This window comes from Melospiza melodia, chromosome 10, assembly GCF_035770615.1.
Source record: "Melospiza melodia melodia isolate bMelMel2 chromosome 10, bMelMel2.pri, whole genome shotgun sequence".
Classification (NCBI taxonomy): Eukaryota; Metazoa; Chordata; class Aves; order Passeriformes; family Passerellidae; genus Melospiza; species Melospiza melodia.
Window position 1 is genome coordinate 30,539,238 of NC_086203.1, and position 24,760 is coordinate 30,563,997.

Here is a 24,760-nt window from a genome sequence, read left to right on the forward strand (position 1 = left end):
AGCATCCACATGGCTTCCTCTGGGCGGGGTTGGTCAGGGTCTGTGTTCCCTGGAGGAAAAGTTATTTCCAGGGGAGGCACTGAGAAACCCAACTGCTCTGCTGGCCCAGTCCTCCAACACGCTGCCCACATTAAAATGGGTTCTGGTGCCTCCACTCCCTGGTAAACCAAATATTTGCATTTTTCCTGCGCCTGCACTCCCTGCTCATCAGTTATTCCTCTCAGGTAGATCATCTGCTTCATTCTTTTACATTTTTAGCCCCCCGAGGCACTCTTGGATGTTATTTCTCCGTAAATACAGAAAGTTGACAGACAATGAAGTGGTTTGTTTCTGAAAAGCAGGATATTTTAATAAGCTTTTCCCATTGTCTCTATTCATCCCTGAGGGTTTCTGACACAGAACCGAAAATTCTGTCAACAGTACACAGAAACAAAAACTTCCCACGTTTGTTTGTTTTAAAATATTTTCCTTTTATGTTACGCATTAAACCCCTGATGGGAAGCACGAGGGGGTTTTGGAGGCAGTGAGTGAGGATGGCAGAGTGGGAGAGTTCAGGTGCACAAGGTCAGTTAAATTGCAGGTATGAATATCTGTGTATTTGGTGTACCTGCAAAAAAATTGTGTTTATGGAGCCTGCAAAAATATTTATGGAGCCTGCAAATATCTCCTGGTTCGGTGGGGAAGTGCCTGGAGCAGCCTGGGTGCATTTTGCACGTGGGCTGGGGGTTGCTGCGGTGCCTAAAGTGCATTCTGCCTACGAATGTGTGTGCGTGCCTGAGGCGTCCTTCAGGACAGACGCACCTGTGGGGTCTGTGTGCTGCAGAAGGGCTCAGCAGGGTGAGGTGTGAGGGGTCCCTGGGCAGAGCAGGGGGCTCAGGCTGCTGCTGCCCTCCCCGGCCCCATCCAGCTGTCCCCAATGCCATCTGCATGTGCCATCTGCTGCTGCTGCCAGGGCCTGGGGGTGCTCACAGCTTATCCCAGCGCTGTGCAGCAGCTCAGCTCCCACGTTCCCCTTCCAGGCTGGTCCCATTTCTGTCCGTTCCCAGGAGAGCAGCCAGGGGATGTGTCAGGAACCCCAGGCTTTGGTGTTTCCATGCCCAGGGATGCCCTGATCCCTCTGGGTTCCTGCTTTCCTCGTGCCCAGGCTGCTGGAGGCTGCTCTGGTTCCCTTTCTGGCCTCTGAGTTTCATTTGGCCACGGGACCTCACACAGCTCATAAACTCAAACACTCACCGCACAGAAAAAAAAAGCATTTTTCAAATTGTTCTCCACCCCCAGCAGTGACTTCAGTCCAAAATCCAGGTGTGACGTGCAGGTGTGCTGTGCTTTTACAGCTCTGCACACAGGTGCCAGCTGGTGCTCCTGCTTTCCTGCCACTGGGGTGTCCCAGCCTGTCACTCCAGAGGGGCCCCAAGTGTTTGGTATTTGTAGGATCAGGCCCCAGATCCACAGGTATTTGTCTTGGTACTTGATGTCACTCTTGGGACAGAATTTCCTTTGCCACGGTCCCACGGGGGGGATTTAGGAAATCATTAGATGAACTGAATTCATTCATCTTAAGTCAGTCTTAATATAGCCTGATTGTGTTTGATGTAATTATGCTGAAAGGATGAAGTTGCATTTTATTTGCATAATTGCAGTAGACAGTGAGCCAGAGGAGTGCACATGAAAGAGGAATCAGGTGGGGAACGGCTCCAGAGCCAGCCCAGCCAGGTACAGGGAACTTGAGAGGCTTTCAGAGGAGAAAGAGGAGATTGTATTCATTTATATATTTATTTGTTTGATAGTTCATAGAGTAGCTGTGGCAGCAGGATGATTCTCTGATGCTGGGCCCTGCTCCTTGGTGTTCTGAGCTGGTTCCTCCTCACCCCAGAGGAGATTCCTGTAGGGGGATAGAACATAAAATAAAGATAGTGAGGAAAGTAATCTCACCCCTAAGGAGTTGCAGCTGGGCCAATTATCAAACATTAGGGACAGACCTAACTTTAGCAGGGCACAGCTGTACCCAGTGAGATGCAGATGCTATAAAAGAGTGGGGTGGTGTTGAGAAGGGAACTGGAGTCAGTTGGGTGTTGTGTGAAGGAGAAGCAGTCAGAGCTCTGAGGAGCTGCCCATGAGAAACACCAGGAAGGTGTGGAACCTTTGTGAAAGGAGACAACAGCATGGAACCCCTGTGATAAGGAGACAACAGATTCCCCAGCCTCACCCTGAGTCCCAGAAGTTGTTTTAAGCTCATCTGGGAGGGATGTGCTCACCTCCTCCCCTCTCTGGCCCTGCCCGGGGCCGGGCAGGGGTTTTGTGGGGCCGGGCAGGGGTTTTGTGGGGCCGGGCAGGGGTTTTGTGGGGCCGGGCAGGGGTTTTGTGGGGCCGGGCAGGGGTTTTGTGGGGCCGGGCAGGGGTTTTGTGGGGCCGGGCAGGGTTTTGTGGGGCCGGGCAGGGCATTTGTGGGGCCGGGCAGGGTTTTGTGGGGCCGGGCAGGGTTTTGTGGGGCCGGGCAGGGCTTTTGTGGGGCCGGGCAGGGCTTTTGTGGGGCCGGGCAGGGGTTTTGTGGGGCCGGGCAGGGTTTGTGGGGCCGGGCAGGGTTTGTGGGGCCGGGCAGGGTTTGTGGGGCTGCACTGAGCCCTGCAGAGCTCTGGGTTCCTCCCCTGTTTCCCTCCCCTGTTTCCCTCTCCTGTGTTCCCCAGCCAGGCTCCCCCTGCCCTCCCTCAGCAGTGAGTGTGCTCTGGCTGCGTGGACTGCAGCCCCAGCGAGGGGAGCAGCTGGATAGAGGGTAGGACAGAGATTTGAGCTGAATTATTTACAAAGTCTGGCAAAAGCTTTGCTGATGTGGAGAAAAGCAGTCTTTGCTGTGTGAGCTCAGAACTGCTGTAACTGAGCACTGGGATTCAGATGGATTTCACATTAATGGTTCATTCCAGAGCCTGGGGATGGGGCTGGAGTTTGGGGAGCTCTGGGCAAGCAGGCTGAGGGATAGCTCAGATCCAGCACAGGGATGAGCCTGTGTATTTAAAAATTCAAAACTGCAAACCAACAAAACTGTCCCAGGAATTCTCAGTTGTTTGTCTTCCAAAGAGATGTGAATCCCATTTTGTTTTCCTTTCCAACAAGAGCTGCTTTGCTCCTTTTTTATTTGGGCAGTATGAACTTGGAAAAAGCAATGAAAGAGTGGTGACTTAAGCAAAACTGAGAATGAAATAGTCTCCTAGTTTATGGCTCTGAAGTGCTTTACTCTCACAGCCCCTGAGTGCCAGAGGAAGGAGCTCAGGACTCATTTTTCCCTGGGAATGATGTGCTGCCCTCAGCCCTTCCTGCCTCTCCTCATGGGAGCAGGAGGCCAGAGTTTATTGCATAATAATACTTGTAAAAACTTCCCTTTGCGTTCCTTCTGTTTGTTTGCAGCCTGGCTCCTCTCCAGCTCCCTGTTGTTCTGCAGCTCTTTCTGTGTCCCTGGGGGTGAGCCGTGTGCTGGGAGAGGAGCTGGGCTGGAAGGATGTGGCTGCAGGGGCTGTGCTGGGGAGGACGCTGGAATTGCCTGTGAATCATGATGAGGCCTAATTAGGGCCCCTGGTGTGGTGCCACAGTGCCCTTGGCACCTGCATGGCACAGGAGCAGCCCCAGCTCCTCTGTGGCTGGGCAGGGGTGACACTGGGCTGGTGCCACAGTGCCACCTCCCTGGGATCTCAGCGCTGGCACCCTCTCCATGCCACCTCCCCAGGCTCCCTGAGCTTTCAGTGCTGATTTTCTCTCCACTTTCCTTCCTCTGGGTGCCCCCTTTGCCATCTCCCTGGGCTCTCCGTCCTCATTCCCTCTCCAATTTCTGTGCTCTGGATGCCCCCAGTGCCACCTCCCTGGGCTCTCAGTGCTGATTCCCTCTCCAGTGCCCCCTCCCTGAGCTCTCAGTGCTCATTCCCTCTCCAGTGCCACATCCCTGAGTGTTCAGTGATGATTTCCTTTCCAGTTTCCTTCCTCTGGGTGCCCCCAGTGCCTCCCTATGCCAGGAGCCCTCAGTCCCCTCGCTGGGTCACAGAGGATGGAGCCCAGATGTGAAGCAGAAATCCTTCTCATCCTCCTTTCCACCTTTGGTTTCCTGCTTCTCTGTTTAGTTACTGCTTCCCAGAGCATGAATTTCCAAAGGAGAACGTTCCAGATCTGGTGGGATGGGATGGTTTTGGGGGGATTTGGACAGGTTTACTGTCCCAAAGCCGGGAGGAGGTGAAGCCTCCAGAGCTGGGGCTGCTCTGCTGCCAAGGGGCCCTGACCCAGAGCTTTGGGCTCTGTACAGCAGCTTTCAGGGACACAGCCCTGCCTCTGGGGTTTGTCTTTGCCACCCTTGCAAAGCTTGCACTGAGCACCTCACTCACCCAAGCACAAATGATTCAGTCCAACACTGCAGCGATTTAATTTCATGGGATCCAATTGGTTTGCTTACCTAAAAACCTGAAATCCAAACCACACCTGAACTGTCTCTGACCTCCCTGGAATTTAAATGATATTTTTAGTTGTGGCAGTCATTTGAAATGCTGATGTGTCAGTCCCAAAGAGGGAATACTTGTCTCGAGTATTGCCACTTGAAATTTTGGAAAGCCACACAGATGTTCATCTCCTCATTATGGAAATAATGTATTTGGTTAATGTGTTGGTGTGAAGAGAGGGGAATACAAATTATCTCGCAACTTGTGGGGTTTGGTCCTGTTTTCAGTGAGTTGAGGTTGCTCAGAGGGCAGAGAAAGCTCGGGGGAGATCTCAGAGATCCTGACCTGAAAGGGGTTGCAGGAGGGCTGGGGAGGGATTTTCTGCAGGAGCAGGGGGGACTGGACAAGGGAATGAGGAGGGGAGGTTCAGATGGGATTTTGGGAATGAGGAATTGTTTCCTGGCAGGGCGGGCGGCCCTGGCACAGCTGTGGCTGCCCCTGGATCCCTGGCAGTGCCCAAGGCCAGGCTGGACACTGGGGCTGGAGCACCTGGCACAGTGGGAGGGGTCCCTGCCATGGCAGGGGTGGCACTGGGTGGGCTTTAGGGCCCCTTCCTATTTCATTATAACTCTTTATTATGAGTTTAACTCTGAAGGTTCAGTGCCGCCAGGCTGGGCAGAGCAGCCCCTTGCATTTTTGTTTTATTATCATTCTGTATTGCAATTTTAACCTGTTGAGCGTCCCCAGGAGCTGCTGCAGTCTCTGCATGCCAGCAGAGAGGGACCTCTGTATTTTCACCCTGGTTTGAATTATGCAGTGAGTGACTGCAGTTTAGCTGCTTTTAAGGAGAGGCTCGAGCATTTTGTCAGTGGCTGCTGAGCAGGGGGAAAAGCACTCTCATGTTCTGCATTTTGACCTCCTGCATCTGAGCTTTTGCTGCTCTGCATTATTAAAATGGAACAGGCCATCTGTGGAGCAGCTGCTGCTGAAAGGCTGGGGAGCTGGAACTTGGGAAACTGGTGGGAAGGAGCATCCAGTGGGTTGGGAGGGACCCCAAAACCCACCCAGTGCCACCCCTGCCATGGCAGGGACACTCCCACTGTCCCAGGTGCTCCAGCCCCAGTGTCCAGCCTGGCCTTGGGCACTGCCAGGGATCCAGGGCAGCCCCAGCTGCTCTGTTATTTGCTCAACAGCTTTCAGCTCATCTTCAGCTGTGAGGAAAAAGATTTTTTCACGGATAAAGGTCCTGGCAAAACAAATTGCCCATTTCCAGCAAGAGGGCAGCAGGAAAGGAAGAATTCCTGGCAGGACTCTGCTCCAGGAGGTGCTGCTAGAGCTGCCTGGGAGTGGAAATGGAGAGACAAAGCCAGGGCTTGTGCTGCTGGTGTTGTGCACACGGGAGCACACAGGGAGTGAGGGGTGCCTGAGGGCGTGGGATGCAGAATAAGGAGCAATAACAGCCTGGTGTGTGAGCCTGTCCCTGCCAGGGCTGCCCCACCCAGCCCTGGCTGAGATCTCACCTCAGCTGGGTCCTCTTGTACTGTGGGAATGAGGGCACAGCCAAAATCTGTCTGTCTAATTTACCTATCCATCTATCATCTGTCTATTTATCTGTCATCTATCTGCCTACCTACCTACGTATCTCTCTGTGTCTCTCTCTAATCTGTCTATCCATTTATCTAATCTATCTATCATCTACCTACCTACCTACCTATGTACCTACCTATCTATATCTGTCTGTCTATCTATCTAATCTATCTATCTATCTAATTTCCCCATCAGAACAGCCCAAAATCCCAGGTCTGCCCTGAGTGGAACTCCCTCTGTACCTGATTTATGCCATGGATATAAAAGTCAGATGTGGCACCACCTGAAATACCCCTTTGCACAGTTACAATCTGCAATTACTGCAAAAGAAAACAGCTGCAAAGCACTTTCATGGCGTGATGGAAGTTAATGAAATCATTTTTTTTATGGCCTTTTTACCGAGCTAGAAGGTTAAAATAATATCTGTGGACTGTCTTAACACCACCTCACAGTGTGTGGCTGGGCAGCAGCAGAAAATCTGCAGAGAGACTTGCTGTCCTAAAATTGATGCTGTCATTCCCCACCTAATGCTTTTATCCCAGATGTAATGCCAGTAAATGACACTGCTTTGGGTTAAATGCTAGGGAAATTGGAAAAGTGTTTGAGTAGCTGCTTTCAGCTCATTTGGCATCAATAATTATAGCAGGTGATGATTTACTGTGTGGGTAAATAACTGGCTGTCAGTAGTGTGGACATCCTTGGGACTAAATAGAGGAGTAAAAATATCACAAACTGCTCCCATCCCTGCTGCAGTGAAATTGGGTCAATGTGTTGGATTTGCTCTCACCTGGGCTGCCAATGAGAGCACTCGAGGCACATGGCAAATGCACCGGGTCAATAATTTTGTGGTTTAATTAGGCTTAATGATTTTCCTTATTAAATAAGCCCTGAGGCCCTGACGCCCCTTGTGACACGTGGAGGGGATGGTTTGTGGCGTGTGCTGATGCAGTGGCTGAGCAGGGTTTATTTCCTGGCTCTGCTGAGCATCCCTGCTGGTGCTGTCCCTGTCCCTCACCTGGACTCAGGCTTTGGGATCCTGTCCCTCTCCTGGACCTGCCCAGCTCATCCCAGGCTTTGGGATCCTGTCCCTGTCCCTCTCCTGGATGTCCCCAGCTCCTCTCAGGCTTTGGGATCCTGTCCTTTCCCCCACTCCCCCCTCCAGCTCCCCCTTTTCCCCTCTATCTCATCACAATGTGGTCCATGTACGTATTTATCCCATGGGGGGAAATAAATGAACCCTTTAGGTAGTATCATCTTTCTACGTGTAAAAATAATGATTTAATCAAATCACAGTGATTTGAAGTAATAAGAGATTCATTGTAATTTGGAAAATCTCATAAAGGAACTATTTATATCTCTTAGAGGTATTTGCTGAAGAAGTGATTTGCTAAAGTATGAAATATGGGGAGCGTTGGGGAATCGCTAAATCTTGTCGCAGCAGTGCAGTGCCTGGTCACGAGCAGGGCCGGGGAGCGATGATTCCTGCTCTGCATTTCAGCGTTCAGTGGGTTTTGTTGGCTCATGGAATCCCAGAGCCCCTGAGCCCAGCAGTGTCAGCTCTGTGTGGGTGAGCTCTCTGTGTGTTTTCGGGTCAGAAAGGTGAAGCACAGCCCCAGGTGTGTGGTTAGAACGTTTGCCTCGTTCACCTGAGCGTTTTTGGGTCAGGTTTGTTCCAAACAAGGCTCTGAAACGAGAGAAGCATTTGAATTTCCCACTGGCACAGGGGGACCTGCAGGGCAGCCCTGTGGGACGCGTGGGGACAGTCCTGGCTGCTAAAATCACCCCTGGCAGTGTCCCAGGGCAGGGCTGGAGCAGCCTGGGCAGGGGAAGGCGTCCCTGCCATGGCAGGGTGGCCTGGCTGGGATTTAGGGTGGGATTGAGGCTCCTTCCAGCCCAAACCAGCCCAGACCCCTGTTCCCAGGCTGGCAAGGAGGGCAGGGTCTGGGGGTTCTCCAGGACCTTGGCTCCAGGAGCAGCATTCCCAGGAATGGAGTGCACTGCAGGGCTGGACAGGGCTTTGTCCAGGAGTGCCCAGGGCTTTGTCCAAACCTGATCCCAGGGCTTTGTCCAGGGCTGACCACAGGAGTGCCCAGGGCTTTGTCCAGGGCTTTGTCCAGCCCTGAACCCTCCCACTGTCACCCCCACCCCGCTTGTCCCAGTCAATAGGAGAGAATGGTAAAAAATGTTCCCTTTTTAATAGGGATCCATATTCCCGCCTGTGAATGCAGAGGGATCATTAAAGCAATCAATGGGAATGTTATTATTTGTTATTAAATCTGTAATGGTTCAGAGTAATTCATATGGAATTCTATTACAGTTTTATCAGGACCCATTGATTTTGCATTATTAAGTTATAGAGCACTTTCCCCAGAGGTCAGTGAGTTTGGCACGTGGGGAGAGTTTATTGCTGCTCTTTCCCTGCCATATGGACATTGTACATCTCAGGACTGGATATCCCCTTTGAAATGCTCTTTTAATCAGGAGCAAAACCAAAATACACGGGTTTGCAGGAAGAAGTTTTGGTTGTGTGTCCATAAAACCTGGCTGCTTTCTGAATATTCTCCTCAGGGAATTTAATCCTCTAAATGGTAATCACAGAATCACAGAAAGGTTTGGGCAGAGAAGCAGTGCTGGCACAGAAATGTTCCTAAACGACTCATTTGTTATCAGTTAGCTCCAGCAGCTGTCCCAGGAGTTTTAACCCATTATTCACTCAATCTGTGGCAGGCCCAGGTGAGGTCCCTGCCTCAGGACAAGCAGAGCAGGGAGGGTTGGGGTCTCTGCCACCCCAGGGTCTCTTTTCCTGCACTTTGGTCCATTTAACTGTGGGAAGGTTTCATCCCGAGCTGCAGTCCCCCCTGAACGGCTGGGCAGTGGTGTGGAGCTCACGGAGCTGCAGCCCAGCCCTGAGGGTTCTCCCAGCCCAAGGTGTGGTTTCCTTGCCTTTCCCGTGGGCTGCCTCAGGCTGGGGCTGTGCTCTGACACCCTCCTGCCACCCCTCCTGGAGAGGGACCTGCCTTGGGTTTAACAAACGGCGCGGTTTGGTGAGGCTGCAGGTGCAATGTGGGTGAGCTTCCAGCCTGTTTCAGGAGGGCTCGGGGCTGCTGTTCCTGGCTGCCCTTTGGGGTGTCTGGGCTGTGCCGTGGAGCTGAGTCAGAGGCACGCAGAGCAGGGAGAACAGGCACTGACCCCGTTCCCATCTCCTCCCCAGTTTGCACACAGCTGCCTCTGTGCTATTTTTACCCTGCTGGAAGGGCTGCCGTGCTCGTTTCCCGTGCCAGATGGGTTTCCTGAGCCTCTGCTCCACCCCGAGCTGTGCCAGCCCCTGTGGCTCTCCCCAGCAGGGGAACCCTCGGCTGCCGGGCCAGGGAGGTTCCCCTGCGTACAGGAGGTGCATCTGCAGAGCCCTGGATGGGGCTGGGACAGGGGTGCCTGGGGCTGTGAGAGCTCATTGCTCCCATCCTTGCACCCTCTGCAGTGCCCAAACATCCTGTGAGATGCCCTCCCCAGTGGGACTGCCCCTGTAGGATGGCAGATCATTCACCCCAGAGCTCCTCTGGGCACAGCCAGCATTCTCAATCCTCCCCACCCCTGCTCTGCCTCTTCCAGGCATCAGATTTCGGTATTTGAGCTCCTCCACAACTCCCTTAGTAAAGGAGAAGCTCCTGTTGTGCAGGGCTGAGCTGGGGTGCCCTGGGGAGCAGGCACAGCTCTGCAGCCACAGCCAGGTAAGTCCAGCACAGGTGAGATGTGAGGTGTGCCCTGGTGGGGCTGGCACGGAGCTCCAGAGGGACAGCTGGCCCTGGGAGGGCACAGCAGGGTTGAGGTGCCAGGAGCAGGGTCAGTGCCAGCCTGCAGCTCCCAGGGCACAGCAGCCATGCCCCAGCCCTGCCCTCTCCCCCTGCAGGCTTTGACACCTACTTCACCTCTCGCACCCTGGAGAACAACAGGAGGAACGTGTGGTTTGCAGAGTACTGGGAGGAGAACTTCAACTGCAAGCTGACCATCACTGGCTCCAAGAAGGAGGAGTCGGACAGGAAATGCACAGGTGAGGAGTGAACCCATCGCCTCCTCGTGCCCTGGGAACGGGGCACCAGCGGGGCTTTGGTTTGAGTGAGGGGCGGCTGGAGGGGTTGGTTGGTTTGTTTGTTTGTTTTAGGTGGAGGATGGAACAATTTAGGAAGGAATTGTCCCTGTGAGGGTGGGCAGCCCTGGCACAGGTGCCCGGAGCAGCTGGGGCTGCCCCTGGAGCCCTGGCAGTGCCAAGGCCAGGCTGGATTGGGACAGTGGGAGGTGTCCCTGCCGTGGCAGGGGTGGCACTGGGGGGGATTTAAGGTCCCTCCAACCTAATCTGGGATACCATGATTGGAACACCCTGGAGAAGCATTGGGCACAACGTGCCTCTGTGACACAGAAGCCACAGCTGGTGGCACCTGATGCCCCCCCAGCCTCCCCCCAGCCCCTTCAGATCTGCCAGCAGCAGCTGGAATGTGCCATGGTGCACGATTGCCTTCAGTTGTGATCGGGGAAAATCAGTTCAGGGGAGGATGTGCTTTACTTTGACTGAAAACTGATGAAAACTCCCACCCAGAGCAGTGTGGAGGGAGTTTGGGTTGGAGCATTATCCGATGCTTTGTGGTGAGCAGGAGAAATTTCAAAGCTCATCTGCCTTCCCCAGGAAATGCCCTGGGATTGCTGGGTGCTGCTGGGATAAATGAAGGCTTTTGTCTGTGATGGGATCAGGTGCCGAGGCTGGGCTGGGGGTTCTGTCCCTGCAGAGCTGTCCCTGGTCCTGCAGGGCTTTGCCAGGTGACGGTGCAGGGCTGTCACTGCGCAGAGCTCCCCTCGTACCCTCTGCTGCTCCAAACTGCAATATTGACCCTGGCGTGCTGCGGTGGCTCCGGAGCTGTTCCCAGCTGTTGTCACACAGCAGCTGGTGTGGAGGAGCCGCACCGGGGGGACCTGCAGGGCCCTGTGTGTCTGTGCAGGCTGGGCTGGGGCTGTCCCTGTCCCCAGGAGGGCTCTGTGACGCTGCTGGGGTGCACGAACACTGAGATGTTTCTGCCAGCTGCCCAAGTGCACCTCGTGCACATAAGAGCTGCCTGCTTGATACCGTGAGCGCTGCGCAATCTTTAAATTAAATCTCTTGTTAATGATGACTATCACCAGGCTCTCAGCAGCACCATTGTGCCAGACCCTTTGAAGATGTGTTTAATTCTTCAGGAGCTGAAGCAGGCTCTGAACTCATCTCGCGCGAGCGCCGATGGAGTGGGATTTTGATGTCTGCCTGTGTGAATTATATGCCATAAAAATCGTCCTAGAGATACTATTTATTCCTCCTAACACGTCCCCTCTGTTGTGTGGTGATAACAATGAGAGCAGGGGGATCAGCTGAAGGAGAGGCGCTGGGAACAGGCACGTCTGGAGATGAAGGAGGGAGACCAGCAGCTCTCAAACCTGCATCTCACTGCTGCTGTCTGAAAGAGATGGAACAAGTGGGATTCTTCTCTCTGTTCTCAGCACTCTGGGTTGGAGCTGCTTCCCTGCCTTTGTTGCAGCTGTTCTGCTGTGAGGATGTGCCTGAAGCCGGCCCCCTGCTCCGTCTCTCAGGAATCAGGATGAGGAGCACTCCAGCCTCGAGTGGGAAGGGGGGGTTAAACTGCTTCTCATCACCTTCAAATACATCCTTTGGAGGCAAAAAATGCTCGTGTCAACACACTGCCTTTGTGTTTCATCTTCTCCTGGCATCCCAAGGTACTCACTGCAAACCCGTGGGACAGAAGTGTTCTGAAATCACGCTGTGCTCGAGTGTCCCAGCTGTTCCACTGGCACACAACCGTGCTGCTGTGGGGCTCCTGCACTTCCCCGGGTTAAAAACCAACAGAAAAGAACCTTCTTCTCAAAGGGGAGCAGGAATGGTGCAGCTCTCAAAGAGGAACAGAAACGGTGCCATTCTCATTGATCAGAAATGGTGCAGTTCTCAGAGAGGAGCAGAAACAATGCAGTTCTCAATGATCAGAAACAATGCAGTTCTCAATGATCAGAAACAATGCAGTTCTCAATGATCAGAACTGGTGCTGATTGGAGTTTGTTTTTGCTTCCCACGGTTTTGCTCTGGCAGCACAGAGGGGCTCGTGGTTTCCTGCTGCCCCATGTCTTGGGCTGGTTCTCCAGCCCTCCCTCCATGGACCCCAGGATGCCCTGACAGGGGCTGGGGGTCTCTCCTGCCCCTTCCCCAGAGGCACCCACAGCACTGCTCCTGCTGCTTCCATCTAGAGCAACTGGTGCCTTCTGGGAGCTTCCTTCTCCTGCAGAGTAATTAATCATTGAATTTCTGTACTCTCATCACACACAGGAGCTGCTCCTGGAGCCTGGGGTAAAACCTTCTGCCTGACTTCTTCAGCTCAGCCTCCGAGGGGGAAATATTCCCCACAATAATGTTGAAATAAAATTGTGCCCGTCACCTTTGGTTTATTCCTGCCTGAAAATGGACTTTGGGGCTGACTTAATGCTCACTGCAACAGCAGAAGGGTGACACAAACTGGAGGGAACACTCCTCAGCCAGGCCTATTGATCTGGATATTTGCTGGTTTTTTGAAGTCTGAACAATATTTGGTCCATAACATTTCATAATCATAACATTTGCTCTGCAGGTTCTTTGCTGCTTCAGATTCGGGTTCAATTTCTAATTGCAGTGGAATCTCTTTAGGAGGCACCTCCGGCTGTTCTGGTGAAGGACAGCACACTCCCAGCTGTAAATTCAGACACGTTTGGGGCGAGCAGTTACATTTGGCTCCACATCTGGAGTTACTGTGCACAGCTGGTGTTTAATACCCAGCTGAGTGGCTGTTCCAGCACAGGGAAGCATCCTTGTTCTTGGAAATTCTACTGAGATTTAAAAACCTTTACTGTTTTCATGTTTGGACACCGTTACATTGCTCTGGTTTTTTCCAGGTGTGTTTTGCTTGGGTTCCTCTCCCAGATCTCTCCACTGCTGCAGGTTTTCCCCCTGCTGTGTGTGTGCCCAGCCGTGCTTCTGGAACTTGCTGTGGCTTATCAGTGCTGGTTGTGTGCAGCATTTCAATGCCGGATCCCCTCCCCTGGCATCCCTTCCTGCTGCATTGCTCATTTGGTTACAGAGCTGAAACCACTTAAAAGCATTTTCCTTGTCAGGGCTTGAAACCCTGATAAGTTCTGTAATCAATGAGAGGAGTGAATAATGAAAAGGATCCTGCCTGGAACCTCACCAGCTGGAAACTCACTTGTTCTGCTCCCTTGTTTGCAGGGTTGCGGGGTTTCTAGAGGAGCTGAGATGTAAAACTCAGTGCCTCAACCATCGTGGAATCCTGGAATGGTGTGGGTTGGAAGGGGCCTTAAATCCCACCCAGTGCCATGGCAGGGACACCTCCCACTGCCCCAGGCGCTCCAAGCCCTGTCCAGCCTGGCCCTGGGCACTGCCAGGGATCCAGGGGCAGTTTCAGGGGAAAGGTGACAGTGACAGGGGCGTCCCGAGGTGCCGTTAATTGCCCGTTAATTACCCGTTAATTGCCAGCGCGTTCCTCAGTTCTCCGCAGCCCCGTCGGTGGCTTCTCTGAAGGGACTCTTCCATTCCTTGATCTGGCTTTGATTTCAATTAGAGCCCGGGATTTGCAGCAGAACAAGCACCAGGTTTCATACCGGCTGTGCCTCGCTTTGAGCGCCCTGGAGCCTCGGAGCCGGGCTTGGCAGAGCCCCGGGCCTGGAGCGGCTGCGGGCTGTCCCCGCGGCCTCTGGAGCTCCCTCCGGGCTCGGGCAGGATTTGCTTCCTGGATTGTGGAGAGTGATTCGCGAGCAGAGCCGCTGATTCTGGTAGCAGTGACTGAGGTTTGGTTGTGTTTTAATCAATAACGCTGCGGCCCAGCGTTTCATGGGCCCGGCTGGAGGCGCAGCCCCTTCAGGCTCCGCTGGTGCCGGGGCAGCGCTGTCCCTCTGTCCCTGAGTGCCCCACAGGGCAGCGCTGTCCCTCTGTCCCTGAGTGCCGCCGTGTCCCCGCAGGGCAGGAGCGCATCGGGAAGGACTCGCACTACGAGCAGGAGGGGAAGGTGCAGTTCGTGATCGATGCCGTGTACGCCATGGCCCACGCCCTGCACCACATGAACCGCGACCTGTGCGCCGACAGTGCCGGGCTGTGCCCCGAGATGGAGCAGGCCGGGGGCAAGCGGCTGCTCAAGTACATCCGCAGCGTCAACTTCAACGGTGAGACACGGCCCGGAGCCTGCTGACACCCCTGCCACCTACTGATATCCCCTTGTCACCTACTGATATCCCTCGGTCCCCTCCTGCCATCCCTTGCTCACCTACTGACTCCCCACTGTCCCCTACTGACCGCTCCTGTCACCTACTGCCATCCCTTGGTCACCTACTGATATCCCTCGGTCCCCTGTTGACACCCCGGGTGACCTACTGACCCCGCCCTGTCACCTACTGATATCCCTCGGTCGCCTCCGGACCCCCTCCCCATCACCTGTTGAACCCCCCCTTACCTGCTGACCCCCCCATCACCTACTGACCACTCCTGTCACCTACTGACACTCCCACTTACTAATTGACACCCCCTGTCACCTATTGACCACCTCCATCACCTACTGACACCCCCCTGTCCCCTACTGACCCCACTGTCACCTACTGCCATCGCTCCTGACCCCCTGCGTCCCCTGCTGACCCCTCTCCATGGGGCTGGGGTTGGTGGGGGTTGCTCTGGCTGCAGATCCTGCTCCCCGGTGCTCCAGGGGATTTTCCTGGGTGCGGGGTGGGGCGGGGGGAGCTCTGTGCTGCTGTGTGTGACAGGAACAGCATGGCCTGTGGTGCTGCTGCTCTCTGGCCGTGCTCCTGCTGGGGAGTGGCTCTGCTCAGCCCCATGCGGCTGGGACCATCCTGCTGCTCCTGCCCCGAGCTGGGACCCCCCTGCTGGCCCTGCTTTGGGTCCCTGCCCTCCTTGCAGAGGTGCTGCCATCAGTGCAGCCAGGCTGTGATGGACAGAGGCTGGATGTGAGCGAGGAGCTCAGTGTGCATTTTGTGATCATCGTTGCCTGGAGGACAAAAGGCCCATCATATGGGAGACTTTAAACCTCAAGTGCTCAGCCAGTGAAATTCTGGAAGTTGTGAAGTGCAGCTGTGTTTTTGCCAGTGCAAAGCTGAGGGTGCTGTTCATGGGAGCCCCTCGGGTGCCCAGATTGCCATGGATGTGCCCTGAGCACAAACTCCTGGCTGGCGACACCTGTGTCACTCCTGGCCTCCTCTCCATAATTCATTCCTCACCTTGCAGTGATTAAGAGATGGAAGCCCTGCAAATTCAGTCAGGCTGTGTCTGGGTTTGAGGGCTTCCTGCAGGTGTCAGTGCCCTGTGTCTGCGTGGGGAGAAGCAGCTCCTTTGTTGGGAACTGAATTAAATTGTCACAGCTCTGCATGAGCAAGGAGCTGCAGCCTGGAGACTGACACAGGTTCTGAACTGCTCAGTGGGCTCAGCAGAACCTGGGAAACCTTAACAGGAAGAAAATAAATCCTAAATGATCAAACACCGGTTAAATAACGACATATTTTAATGACTGGAAGATCAAGGGTTATTTCTGAAATGCCTGTTTCCTCTCTGCCATGAGGTTTTCATCCATCACTTTTAATTAATTTCATTATTTCATGCGAGGAACCTGAGCTGAGGCTGGATGGCTGCAGTGATGCAAAGCAGGACTGACAGACCCTGCAGACAGGTGGCACAGAGGGGGCTGCAGAGCCTCACCCAGAGGTTAAGGAGGGCTGGCCCTGCAGAGCAGAGCCCTGGCTGGAGCCCAATTCCTGCAGCTTCAAAGGGAGCAGGGGGACACTCGTGCCTGCCCCGGGGTTAGCAGTGCTTGCCTCTCCAGCTGCTGCATGGGTCCCACCTCCCCTGGGGCTGAGCTATTCCAGCACAGGGTCTGCTCCTGCCTGCCCTGTTCTGAGCCATGCTGAGCTGGGACTGTGCCTGTGGGGTCCCTGCAGGCCCCCAGCCCATGGTGCTGTGCCTTTGGGGTCTCTGCAGGCCCCCAGCCCATGGTGCTGTGCCCCCCTGCTGCCCCCACGGCCGTCCCAGGTCCCTTTCAGTGCCTTTGCTGGGGTTTGGGGTGCCTGTGCTGTGTTCTTGGCTGTGTCCCCCGAGGGTTTGTCAGTTTGTCCCTGCGCTGTCTTTGGGGTGGCCGTGACAGTGGGGTCCATCCCCCACCTGCCTCCTGAGCAGCAGCCCTGGACCAGCCCTGCACCTTCCTGCGTGTGTCTGTTGCATTTTGGGAGCTCACCTGAGCTCCTGCCGTTCCAGGTGTCCCTTTCTTGTCAGCTCTGACAAAGCTGAGCCTAACTCACCCTAAGCAGCCCTAAGAGTGGTGATCAGCCAAATCCCACTGAGCACTTTGCTGCCTTTCCTGAGGAGCCGAGGAATTACAGCCACTGCTGATTGACTCTGAGTGTTTCCACTCTGATGTATTCTGGCTGCATGAATCTGTAATGACAATTAAATATCTGCCTGGTGCTCGCAAGGAACCAGCCAGGAGAGATTTCAGTGGGAGATTTTCTGTACCAGCCTTTGAACTGAATTTGTATCTGATCTCAGAGGATTGTAGGAGAGACAGGAAACAATTTACCAGGGCTGGAATGGAGACTATGCTAATTCACTCCTTCAAATCTTTTTTTCACTCCCCGGAATTCAATGAAGAATGGGAATCATGAAGAAAACGATAATCTTAAAGTTCAGTGCTACAACAGGAGAGATTTTTCATTGCTTTAGGGAAAAAAAGTTAGGAGGAGGAAGCTTTGAATATAGATATGCTGGAGGATTGTCATAATCTTCAATCTTGACACAATATTACTCTACCGCACCGCAGCCTATTTTAATATGTCTGGAAATAAATGTCACCCTGGAAGGTGCTGCTGGAGCTGTGGGGAAATGAGGCAGCGCTTTGGTTCTCCTCCTGGGAGGGTTCCCAGCAGGGCTGTGCTGATCAAATGCAGGTGTCTGTCCTGCTGGGAGCTCACCTGGGGCTCAGGTGTCAGAGCAGATCCAGCCTTGGCCAGCACAGGAGGGGTTGGGGCTCTCTTGTCCTGCACTTACCTGTGTTTGTCACTGGAGTGACTGGTATTATTTACCATTTATTAAACGGTATTATTTACCATTTACATGGTAAATCAAGTTAATTCAGGGTCCTGCTCTGGCTCTGCCCAGGACACTCCTGTGGTAGTGCCACAGGGCCTGGAGAGGGGAGTGCACAAGGAGTGCACAAGAAATGCTCTTCCTGGATCAGGGAGCACACAAGGAGTGCCCTTCCTGGACAAGAGGATTCACCAGGACTGCTGTTCCTAAGGCTGCTCTGTCCTCTCCCACCCCCGTGACAGGAATGGGCACTGTGGAGGAGGATGCCAATGGTTCCTGTTTCTGGATGCATTCAAGACTCACCAGAGCCAGGCTGGCTTCTGACAGCAGCATCTCTCAGAAGCAGATGGGCCATTTTCTGAAGGGGGCAAGCAGCATTTAGAGGCTGCATTCACAGGAGTGGTTTCACTGGGGAGCTCCCTGAGGACAGGGAGATGGGAGGCAGGAAGAAAAGCCTCCTGCTGGTTTTGGCCTTGGGCAGAGCAGGGTGAGTCAGGGCTCACCTGGCCTTGCTGTGTTTGTTACAGGCAGCAGGGTAGGGCAGGGATGGTGGCTCTGTGGGACAGGGCTGGGTGGTGGCAGTGTCCCAGAGTGTCCCCTTTGGATGGCTGTGGGATGGTGGCTCTGTGGGACGGGGCTGGGCAGTGGCAGTGTCCCAGAGTGTCCCCTTTGGATGGCTGTGGGATGGTGGCTCTGTGGGACAGGGCTGGGCGGTGGCAGTGTCCTGCAGTGTCCCCTTTGGATGGCTGTGGGATGGTGGCCTCGGCCTGGGACATGTTTCCAGTGTGAAGGCTCAAAGACTGGGTAAAGCTTTGTTGCTGGGTGGTTGGATTTTGTCTGGTTTCCTTCCCCAGGCAGTGCTGGCACTCCAGTGATGTTCAACAAGAACGGGGACGCCCCGGGGCGCTACGACATCTTCCAGTTCCACAGCAGCAACACCAGCACGCCCGGCTACCGCCTGGTGGGGCAGTGGACAGACGACCTGCAGCTCAATGTGAGTGCCCTTCTCCCTGGCTATGGGCACCCAAACCAGCAGGCACCTTGGCTATGGGCTCTATAACCAGCAGAGACCTTTGCTGTGGGTTCTATAACCAGCAGGGACCTTGGCTATGTCCTCACAGCCCCACACTGGGGGCTCTGCACAGTCTCCCTCTCCCCTGTCCTGCAGCTTCTCCCTGTACCCAGAGAGCCAGAGCTCCTCAGACTGACACAGACACGAGGTGCTCATGTAAATTTTATTGCTGCTGCGTGGCTGCAGTCCCCAGGTGCCAGCTTGGGAAATGGAGCTGTGGTTTGTTGTAGTTTGAAACCACTGAGCTTTCACTTGCGGATGCTTTTTGGTTTTCCTTGTCTTTGGAAGGCTGGAACGAAACGTGTTTGCAGTGAGTCACTTTTCCAGTGGTGTTTTTAACCCTGTGGATGAGGTGGGCATCCCTTTGTGGGCTGATGCCTGAAGGAAAGCTGGCACGTAGGAGCAGGTGCTGAAACGCACTTTGATGTTTCCCAGAAAATCCCCAGGGCTGGTGGGTGGGAGAGCTGGAGACCGTGTCAGCCTCATCCCCCGAGCCTGGCCTGTGCCCTGGCTGGCTGCAGGGTCCCTGCTTGGCTTTGGGCACTGTGCCCGGGCTCCTGGGGCAGGGTTCCAGCTTTACTTTGTGCCTGCCCTGTGCCCTGGCTGGCTGCAGGGTCCCTGTGGAGCATTACCAACAGGGAGGATCAAGCATTGCTGGGTATTTGTGGAACAAGGGTTTCCTCCCTCAGTCAGCCCTCCCAGCCCAGGGACATGGGGAATGCTTGGTGTGCTGGGGCCCCTTCTGTGCCCCTGCTGCCACACCTCCTCTGCAAGGGGGACAGGACAGGCTGTGGGACATGGCCCAGCCCTGACACCCTCCAGAGGTGGCCAGGACACGCTGGGGTGACACAGGGGGTGGCCCCAGGGTGACCCGAGGGGTTCTCCCAGCCTGGGTCTCTCTCTGGACCCGGTGTCACACTTGGGGCTGGCCCTGTGACCTGTGGGGACACCTGAGCTGCCCCAGCCCTTTGTGCCTGGGCTGCCCACAGGGTCACAGCCACCCCCTGGTATGGAACCAAAGCCCCCACACTTCCTATTTTTAATGTTCCCATGGTTTTTGTTAAACCAAGTAATTAATGTGGGTCACTGAGGGCCCACTCTTGGAGGCTGACCACACACAATATTTCACTCTCCTTGAATTTTGGCCCATTTTTATTTTCTGTGTTTGATTTGCTCTTTCAGTGCTTTTCAACTTTTGATGTTCTATATAAGGAAACCTATATTAACTTGCAATTTACAGTTCTTTTAGCAAAAAATATTAATATTTTATTAAGCAAGTCCTTCTTTATGTAAACTGCACATCCTGATCCATTAAAATTTAAAGCTAAATTAATGGAGCTTGATTTGTATTCCTGTTGTTGTGTTAAATGTTTCCATAAAAAGATCTCTTTCCTCACCCTCGTAGCCTCATGGCCACAGGGTCTTATCAGTAGCTGAGATTCTCTCACTGACTTCCCTTCTAATCACTCAAGTGTCCTGGTTTCTCACACAAATATATATCTAAGACGGTCCCTTTTGTATTATTGGATTATTTCTTACAATAATAAGGACAATTGTGGAGTCTAGAGACGCCAAGGATTCCTGGAAATAACCAAAATAAATTCTATTAAATACATCCCAGGGAAAGCTACCAGAGGATGCGATTTGTCCTCAGTAATTATTGTGGCAATAACTCTTCAGGGGATGTTTCCCGGTCCTTATTTTCAAATACAGCACCAGAGGGGAGAGCCAGGGGTGTTTGGTGCAGGTTGGAGGGGGCAGCTCTGTGTGGTGCTCTGTGTGCCCAGGGCTTTGTCCCTCCTGGGTGTCGGCATCCCCTGGGCATGGGGAAAGCTCTGCACACCCCACAGGTAAGGACCCTGCACATCCAGGGGGCAGGAACTGCAGGGCAGCAGCTCGGTGAGTAAAGATTTTCTTCTTTCTCATCATCCTCATTCCAGGAAGGACCAGGAATGTTTCACTGTGGGATTGCTCTGCAGCCTCTTGTGGGTGCCTTCAACAAGGTCATCTTCAAACAGGAGAGCTGTTTGAAATGCAGAGGTGCTGCTGGAGGAGAGGAGCCAGTGTGCCCCGGGGAGGATGAGGAGTGTTGGGTTTGGGCTGGTTTGCTTTTCCAGTGGCTCATTTCAGTTTGTTAGGATGGGTTTTCCTTTGTGTCTGAGGCTTGTGTGGTTCCAGCAGCAGGAAATGGGAGCTTGGCTGAGGGCAGCATGGCCAGGGGACAGGTCTTTGGGGCTGCTGGACAAGGGGCACTGGAGGAGTGTGAGGAGCTGCCTGAGCAGATCCCATCCACTGCTGGCTCCAAAAATGCAGCTTCTCCTGCTTGGAGGTGCCTGACACAAACACAAACACATCTCTCCTGGAGGAACTGGTGTGCCTGAAGGAGGAGGAAATGGATGGCTCCTAGAGGAAGCACAGGTTCTCCTGGGAAATTTGGGGATATTGCTTCTGTTCCTGCAGGTACAGTTAACTCAGCAGCTCCCAGGTTTATTATGTTTTCCCATCCCGTTCCCTGAGCAAGGATCCCAGAACTGCCAGAATCAATAGGTGAAGGGAACATTCCCTGTGAAATTGTTGAACCTGCTCTTTCCAGGAGTTGGCCTTGTGCTGGGGCTGCAGAGACCTGGCTGGGCTGCTGCCCGTGGACATGAACTGCTCCTGGGGCCAGCGGGGTGCAGGGATCTCCCCATTCCTGGGCTGCTGGGACCCTGCCCCATCTCCTTGCTGGGAGATGGATGGGATTGATGGTGATCAGTGTGGTTCCATGGACACAGCTGCTCATGGGCCTGCTCTCCTCCTCAACCCCTAAGGATGTGGTGTGGGCCCCTGGATCATTCCTGCCCCTGGATAACTCCCTGTTCCCTGTGCAGGCAGCTGGGAGCTGCTCTTTGCCATGGGGAGCAGAGTGTGAGATAAAGCCCTGCTTGGGATCAGGAACATTATTGTTCCTGTCAGGGACACTGACACAGGATGGAAATCCCACCCTCCAATCCTTTTTTCCCCACAAACAGAAGCACATTGAGCAACTCTGTAATCCTCTGTGCAGTTTATGTGAAACCTGCTCACTTCAACACCTCCTGAATCTGTTTGGGCTCAGGCTAATCAATTTACATGCCATAAACATCTCTGTTAGGGAGTTTGGAAATAAATGTTATGAATAGTGAGCTGGTGAAGAGTGTAATTAACTGTCTAACCTGCTGGCAAGAGACCTGGCTGTACCTGCCTTTTTCTGATGAAATATTCGAGTTGGAATTGCATCCAAGCACCTCTCCAGTGCTGTTTGTTGCTCAGGAATATTCTGCCAACAGATGGTATTTGTCTAAAATAACACCTTCAAATTGATTTCTGTTCCTTGTTTTCTTGGGTTTTTGCTGGGTTTTGGGTTTTTCCTTTGGAGCAGAATGTGTTCAGGGTAGATGGAGTTTCTGGCTTTGGCACTGTTGGGGACACTCTGTGTGTCCTGCTGCCTGCTCCTGTCCCTGCGGGTGTCACCTCGGTCAGTGGTGGCGCAGGTGGCAGTGCCACTCCCTGTGGGTGTGTGCAGTGCTGGGGATCATTTCCCAGCCCTGATGCTGCTGGTGCCCAGTCCCGCAGAGGGATGTGCAGCTGTGTCACAGCCCTGGCCAGGCTGGGCCTGTCTGAGCCCAGGCTCTGTGACCCAGGGAGGAGCTGGGGGTGCCCCCATCCCTGGAACTGCCCCAGTGCCCCCGTGCCCAGCTGGCAGCAGCCCTGCCGTGTGCTGCAGGAGAGGATCTTGTTTGTTTGGTTCCCTCGTTAAATTCTGCAATCTCTCATTGCTCATGTCAGCCCTGAGCAGCACAAACACCTTTCATGATCTCACCTTGCAGCACGAAGTGGAAGGGGACTTTTCAAACCGCTGGCCTGCAGAATGGCCGTGTGCTGGTTGCTCCTGCTACACGGGGAGTGAGGCTGAAACAACCAGATCCTGTACAGCTGGGACTGAGCTGGAATGGGGAGTGTGGCTGAAACCCCCAGTCCTGCACAGCAATGTGAGTGATTTCTGTCTGAGAGGGGTGTCGGCAGTGTGGGGTTGGTGTGTGCAGAGGCCAGTGTGGGGTCTGTGTCTGCAGGGCACCCCCAGGCACCCGTGCTGTTCCCTGTTTGGGGTCTCCTTTCCCACCTGCCCTTGCTGGTCACTCGGGGAGGAGGTGGCAGCCGAACATCCCTGTCCCTGTGAGTGCTGAGAGCCTGGCACTGCCTGCCAGCCCTGGGGCACTCAGCAGGGCTGCAGGGACTGCAGCTGCCCCAGGTTCCAGTGGCACATCAGGGGCTGGCACCTGCCAAGAGCCTGGTGACAATTACAGCAGCCAAGCCTTGCTGCTTTGTCTCCATTTGTGTTGATCAAATCTGCGAGCAAACTCCTTTAATAAACTGCATGAGCAGCTCTGGGAGCTCCTGGCTTCGAGCTGCTTCTGTAGATCCCCAACATGACCCAGCTGTGTTTGCAAAATGAAATTCTGGTCCCACACGGATGCCAGTGCCGAGGGTGGTGGAGCAGAAATGGTGACAGATGTGTCAGATTGTGCCTGTTTGCTTCAGGGAGCAGAGAGAAATTCCACAAAGCTGACTGAGAGCTCTGCTCACATCAGCCTGTGTGACCAGCCCTCAGAGTTGCAGTGTTTGAGCAGGGCACAGAGTTCCTGACAGGCCACATGTGTGGAGTGGGTCAGAAATAATCTATTACATGTCCTTGAGCACTGATTTCTGCAGCAGGACTGCAATATCAGAGGTGTGATGTGGAATTCAGAGTGTCCCCAGCTAGTTGTTCACAGGATGGACAATAATGGCTGGACATTGGGGCTGGAGCACCTGGGACAGTGGGAGGTGTCCCTGCCGTGCCAGGGTGGCACTGGGTGGGATTTGATGTCCAAACCAGTTTGGGATTCTGGGATAATTCAGATTTTCCCTCTTTCTAAGCCACCTGAGGATAAAAAGTTGTCTTGGATTAGCTCTGCTTTCAGAAGATAGTTTTGCCCTAACCTATCCATTTAAAGAGACAAGAGCTGTGTGTTATAAATACACATTTGGAAGCATATGCTCTTTTTTCAATTAAGAGAATATTATGCAGGGGCTGCAGGATGAATACTGAAGATGCATGGTCCACCCCCTTCCATTAGTGAGAAGACAACACAAAGCTGTAGGCAGATATAAAAGCATTAAAATAATTAATATTCCATTTTATTGTGCGTCAACAGAAATGCATAATAATAAGCATTTTTGCAAAAACTGTGGATTAAGCATTTTTCCCTCCATCAGTGGTGTGCTGGCAATGTCCTTGCTTTAATGTAGAACAAATGGCCCTTGGATCTCATTAAAGATGGTACTCTGAGAGTTCTTAGTGCTGCTGGGGCAGAGCAGCAGGGCTGCTGGAAAAAGGTGACAAAAGACAAAGGAGGAGTAGAAATGAAAGGGAAATAAAGAGGGCTGAGAATTGATTCTCGTGGGAACCCCAAAGAGGAGGTGGGAGAGAGCTCTGCCCCTCCTGGGGTGACAGAGCAGTGCTGGGGTGGCTCTGGGAGGAGCAGGGAGCACCCAGGGACTGGGCTGGGACTGTGCTGGGGACCCCAGGGAGGGGCTGGGATAATGGGATGGGATCCATGGGATTGTGGGATGGGATAATGGCATCCATGGGATGGCATGGCATGGCATGGCATGGGATAATGGGGTGGGATTGAGGGGAAGGGATTATGGGATATTGGGATGGAATTTTGGGATGGGATGGGATGATAGGATGGCATGGCATGGCATGGAATAATGGGATGGGAAGGAATGGGATAATGGGATGAGATGGAGCATTGTGAGTTCCCACTGCAGCTGGAGCAGCATTCTCTCTGGCTTATCACCACTGTTATCTCTTCAGGGATTTCAGTTGATATTTTGCAGAAGACTCTGCCGAGGATGTGTTATTGACATATTCTTAGCTTAAAACCATTATCACGGCAAATCCCTGGATTTAGAAGCTAATTACAAGACATTAATAGCTGAGCCTGAAGAGCTAAGTCATGCTAATATTGCTGTCTGCAAAGTGGAATATACACAAATGTCTGAAGTGCTGAGTTAGGAGCTGCAGTCTGGAGGTGGCAATAAATCTGAGCCCAGTCCTCGCCGCTGGCTGCTGTGTGTCCCTGAAATTAATGGCACCATCATTATGAAAGTGGGATCAGGGAACGTGGCTATTTTCTTCCCTGAGTAGGTTAATTACCACTAATGTAATTATTTTTGTACTGATTTTTATTTTAATCAAACATTGCACGAAACAATTAAGTTCAGAACAAATGGCTTATTATGGAAATGTTTGTGGCGGAGGGAAGCAAAGCAGCAATGTTTGAATTATCCCCAGATATTGAGTTACTTTATTCATTAACATGAACAATTACATTAGGCCTTATGAGACAGACTAAGCATTTCTTGTTAATGTTTGTTCTATAGTGAACATAATGAGAATGTATATTGGGAGTGGGTGCAGTGGAGGCATTCAGGAGCTGGGGGTGGGTGGGAGCAGGGAGAGCATCCTTC

At 53.3% G+C, this 24,760-nt stretch overlaps 1 protein-coding gene across 5 annotated transcripts in view; it reads left to right on the forward strand.

The window, feature by feature from the left end:
• The window catches only part of GRM7 (glutamate metabotropic receptor 7), a 159,137-nt gene that overhangs the window by 92,655 nt on the left and 41,722 nt on the right, over nucleotides 1–24,760 (forward strand). For all 5 annotated transcript variants that reach the window (XR_010028865.1, XR_010028866.1, XM_063165058.1 and 2 more), the window contains exons 5-7: nucleotides 9,907–10,047; nucleotides 14,034–14,234; nucleotides 18,006–18,145. Coding sequence is in view for 3 of the 5 variants with exons in the window: in XM_063165058.1 (XP_063021128.1) it covers nucleotides 9,907–10,047; nucleotides 14,034–14,234; nucleotides 18,006–18,145 (482 nt within the window). In the remaining 2 variants the exon portion in view is untranslated. The remainder of the gene's footprint in view (nucleotides 1–9,906; nucleotides 10,048–14,033; nucleotides 14,235–18,005; nucleotides 18,146–24,760) is intronic.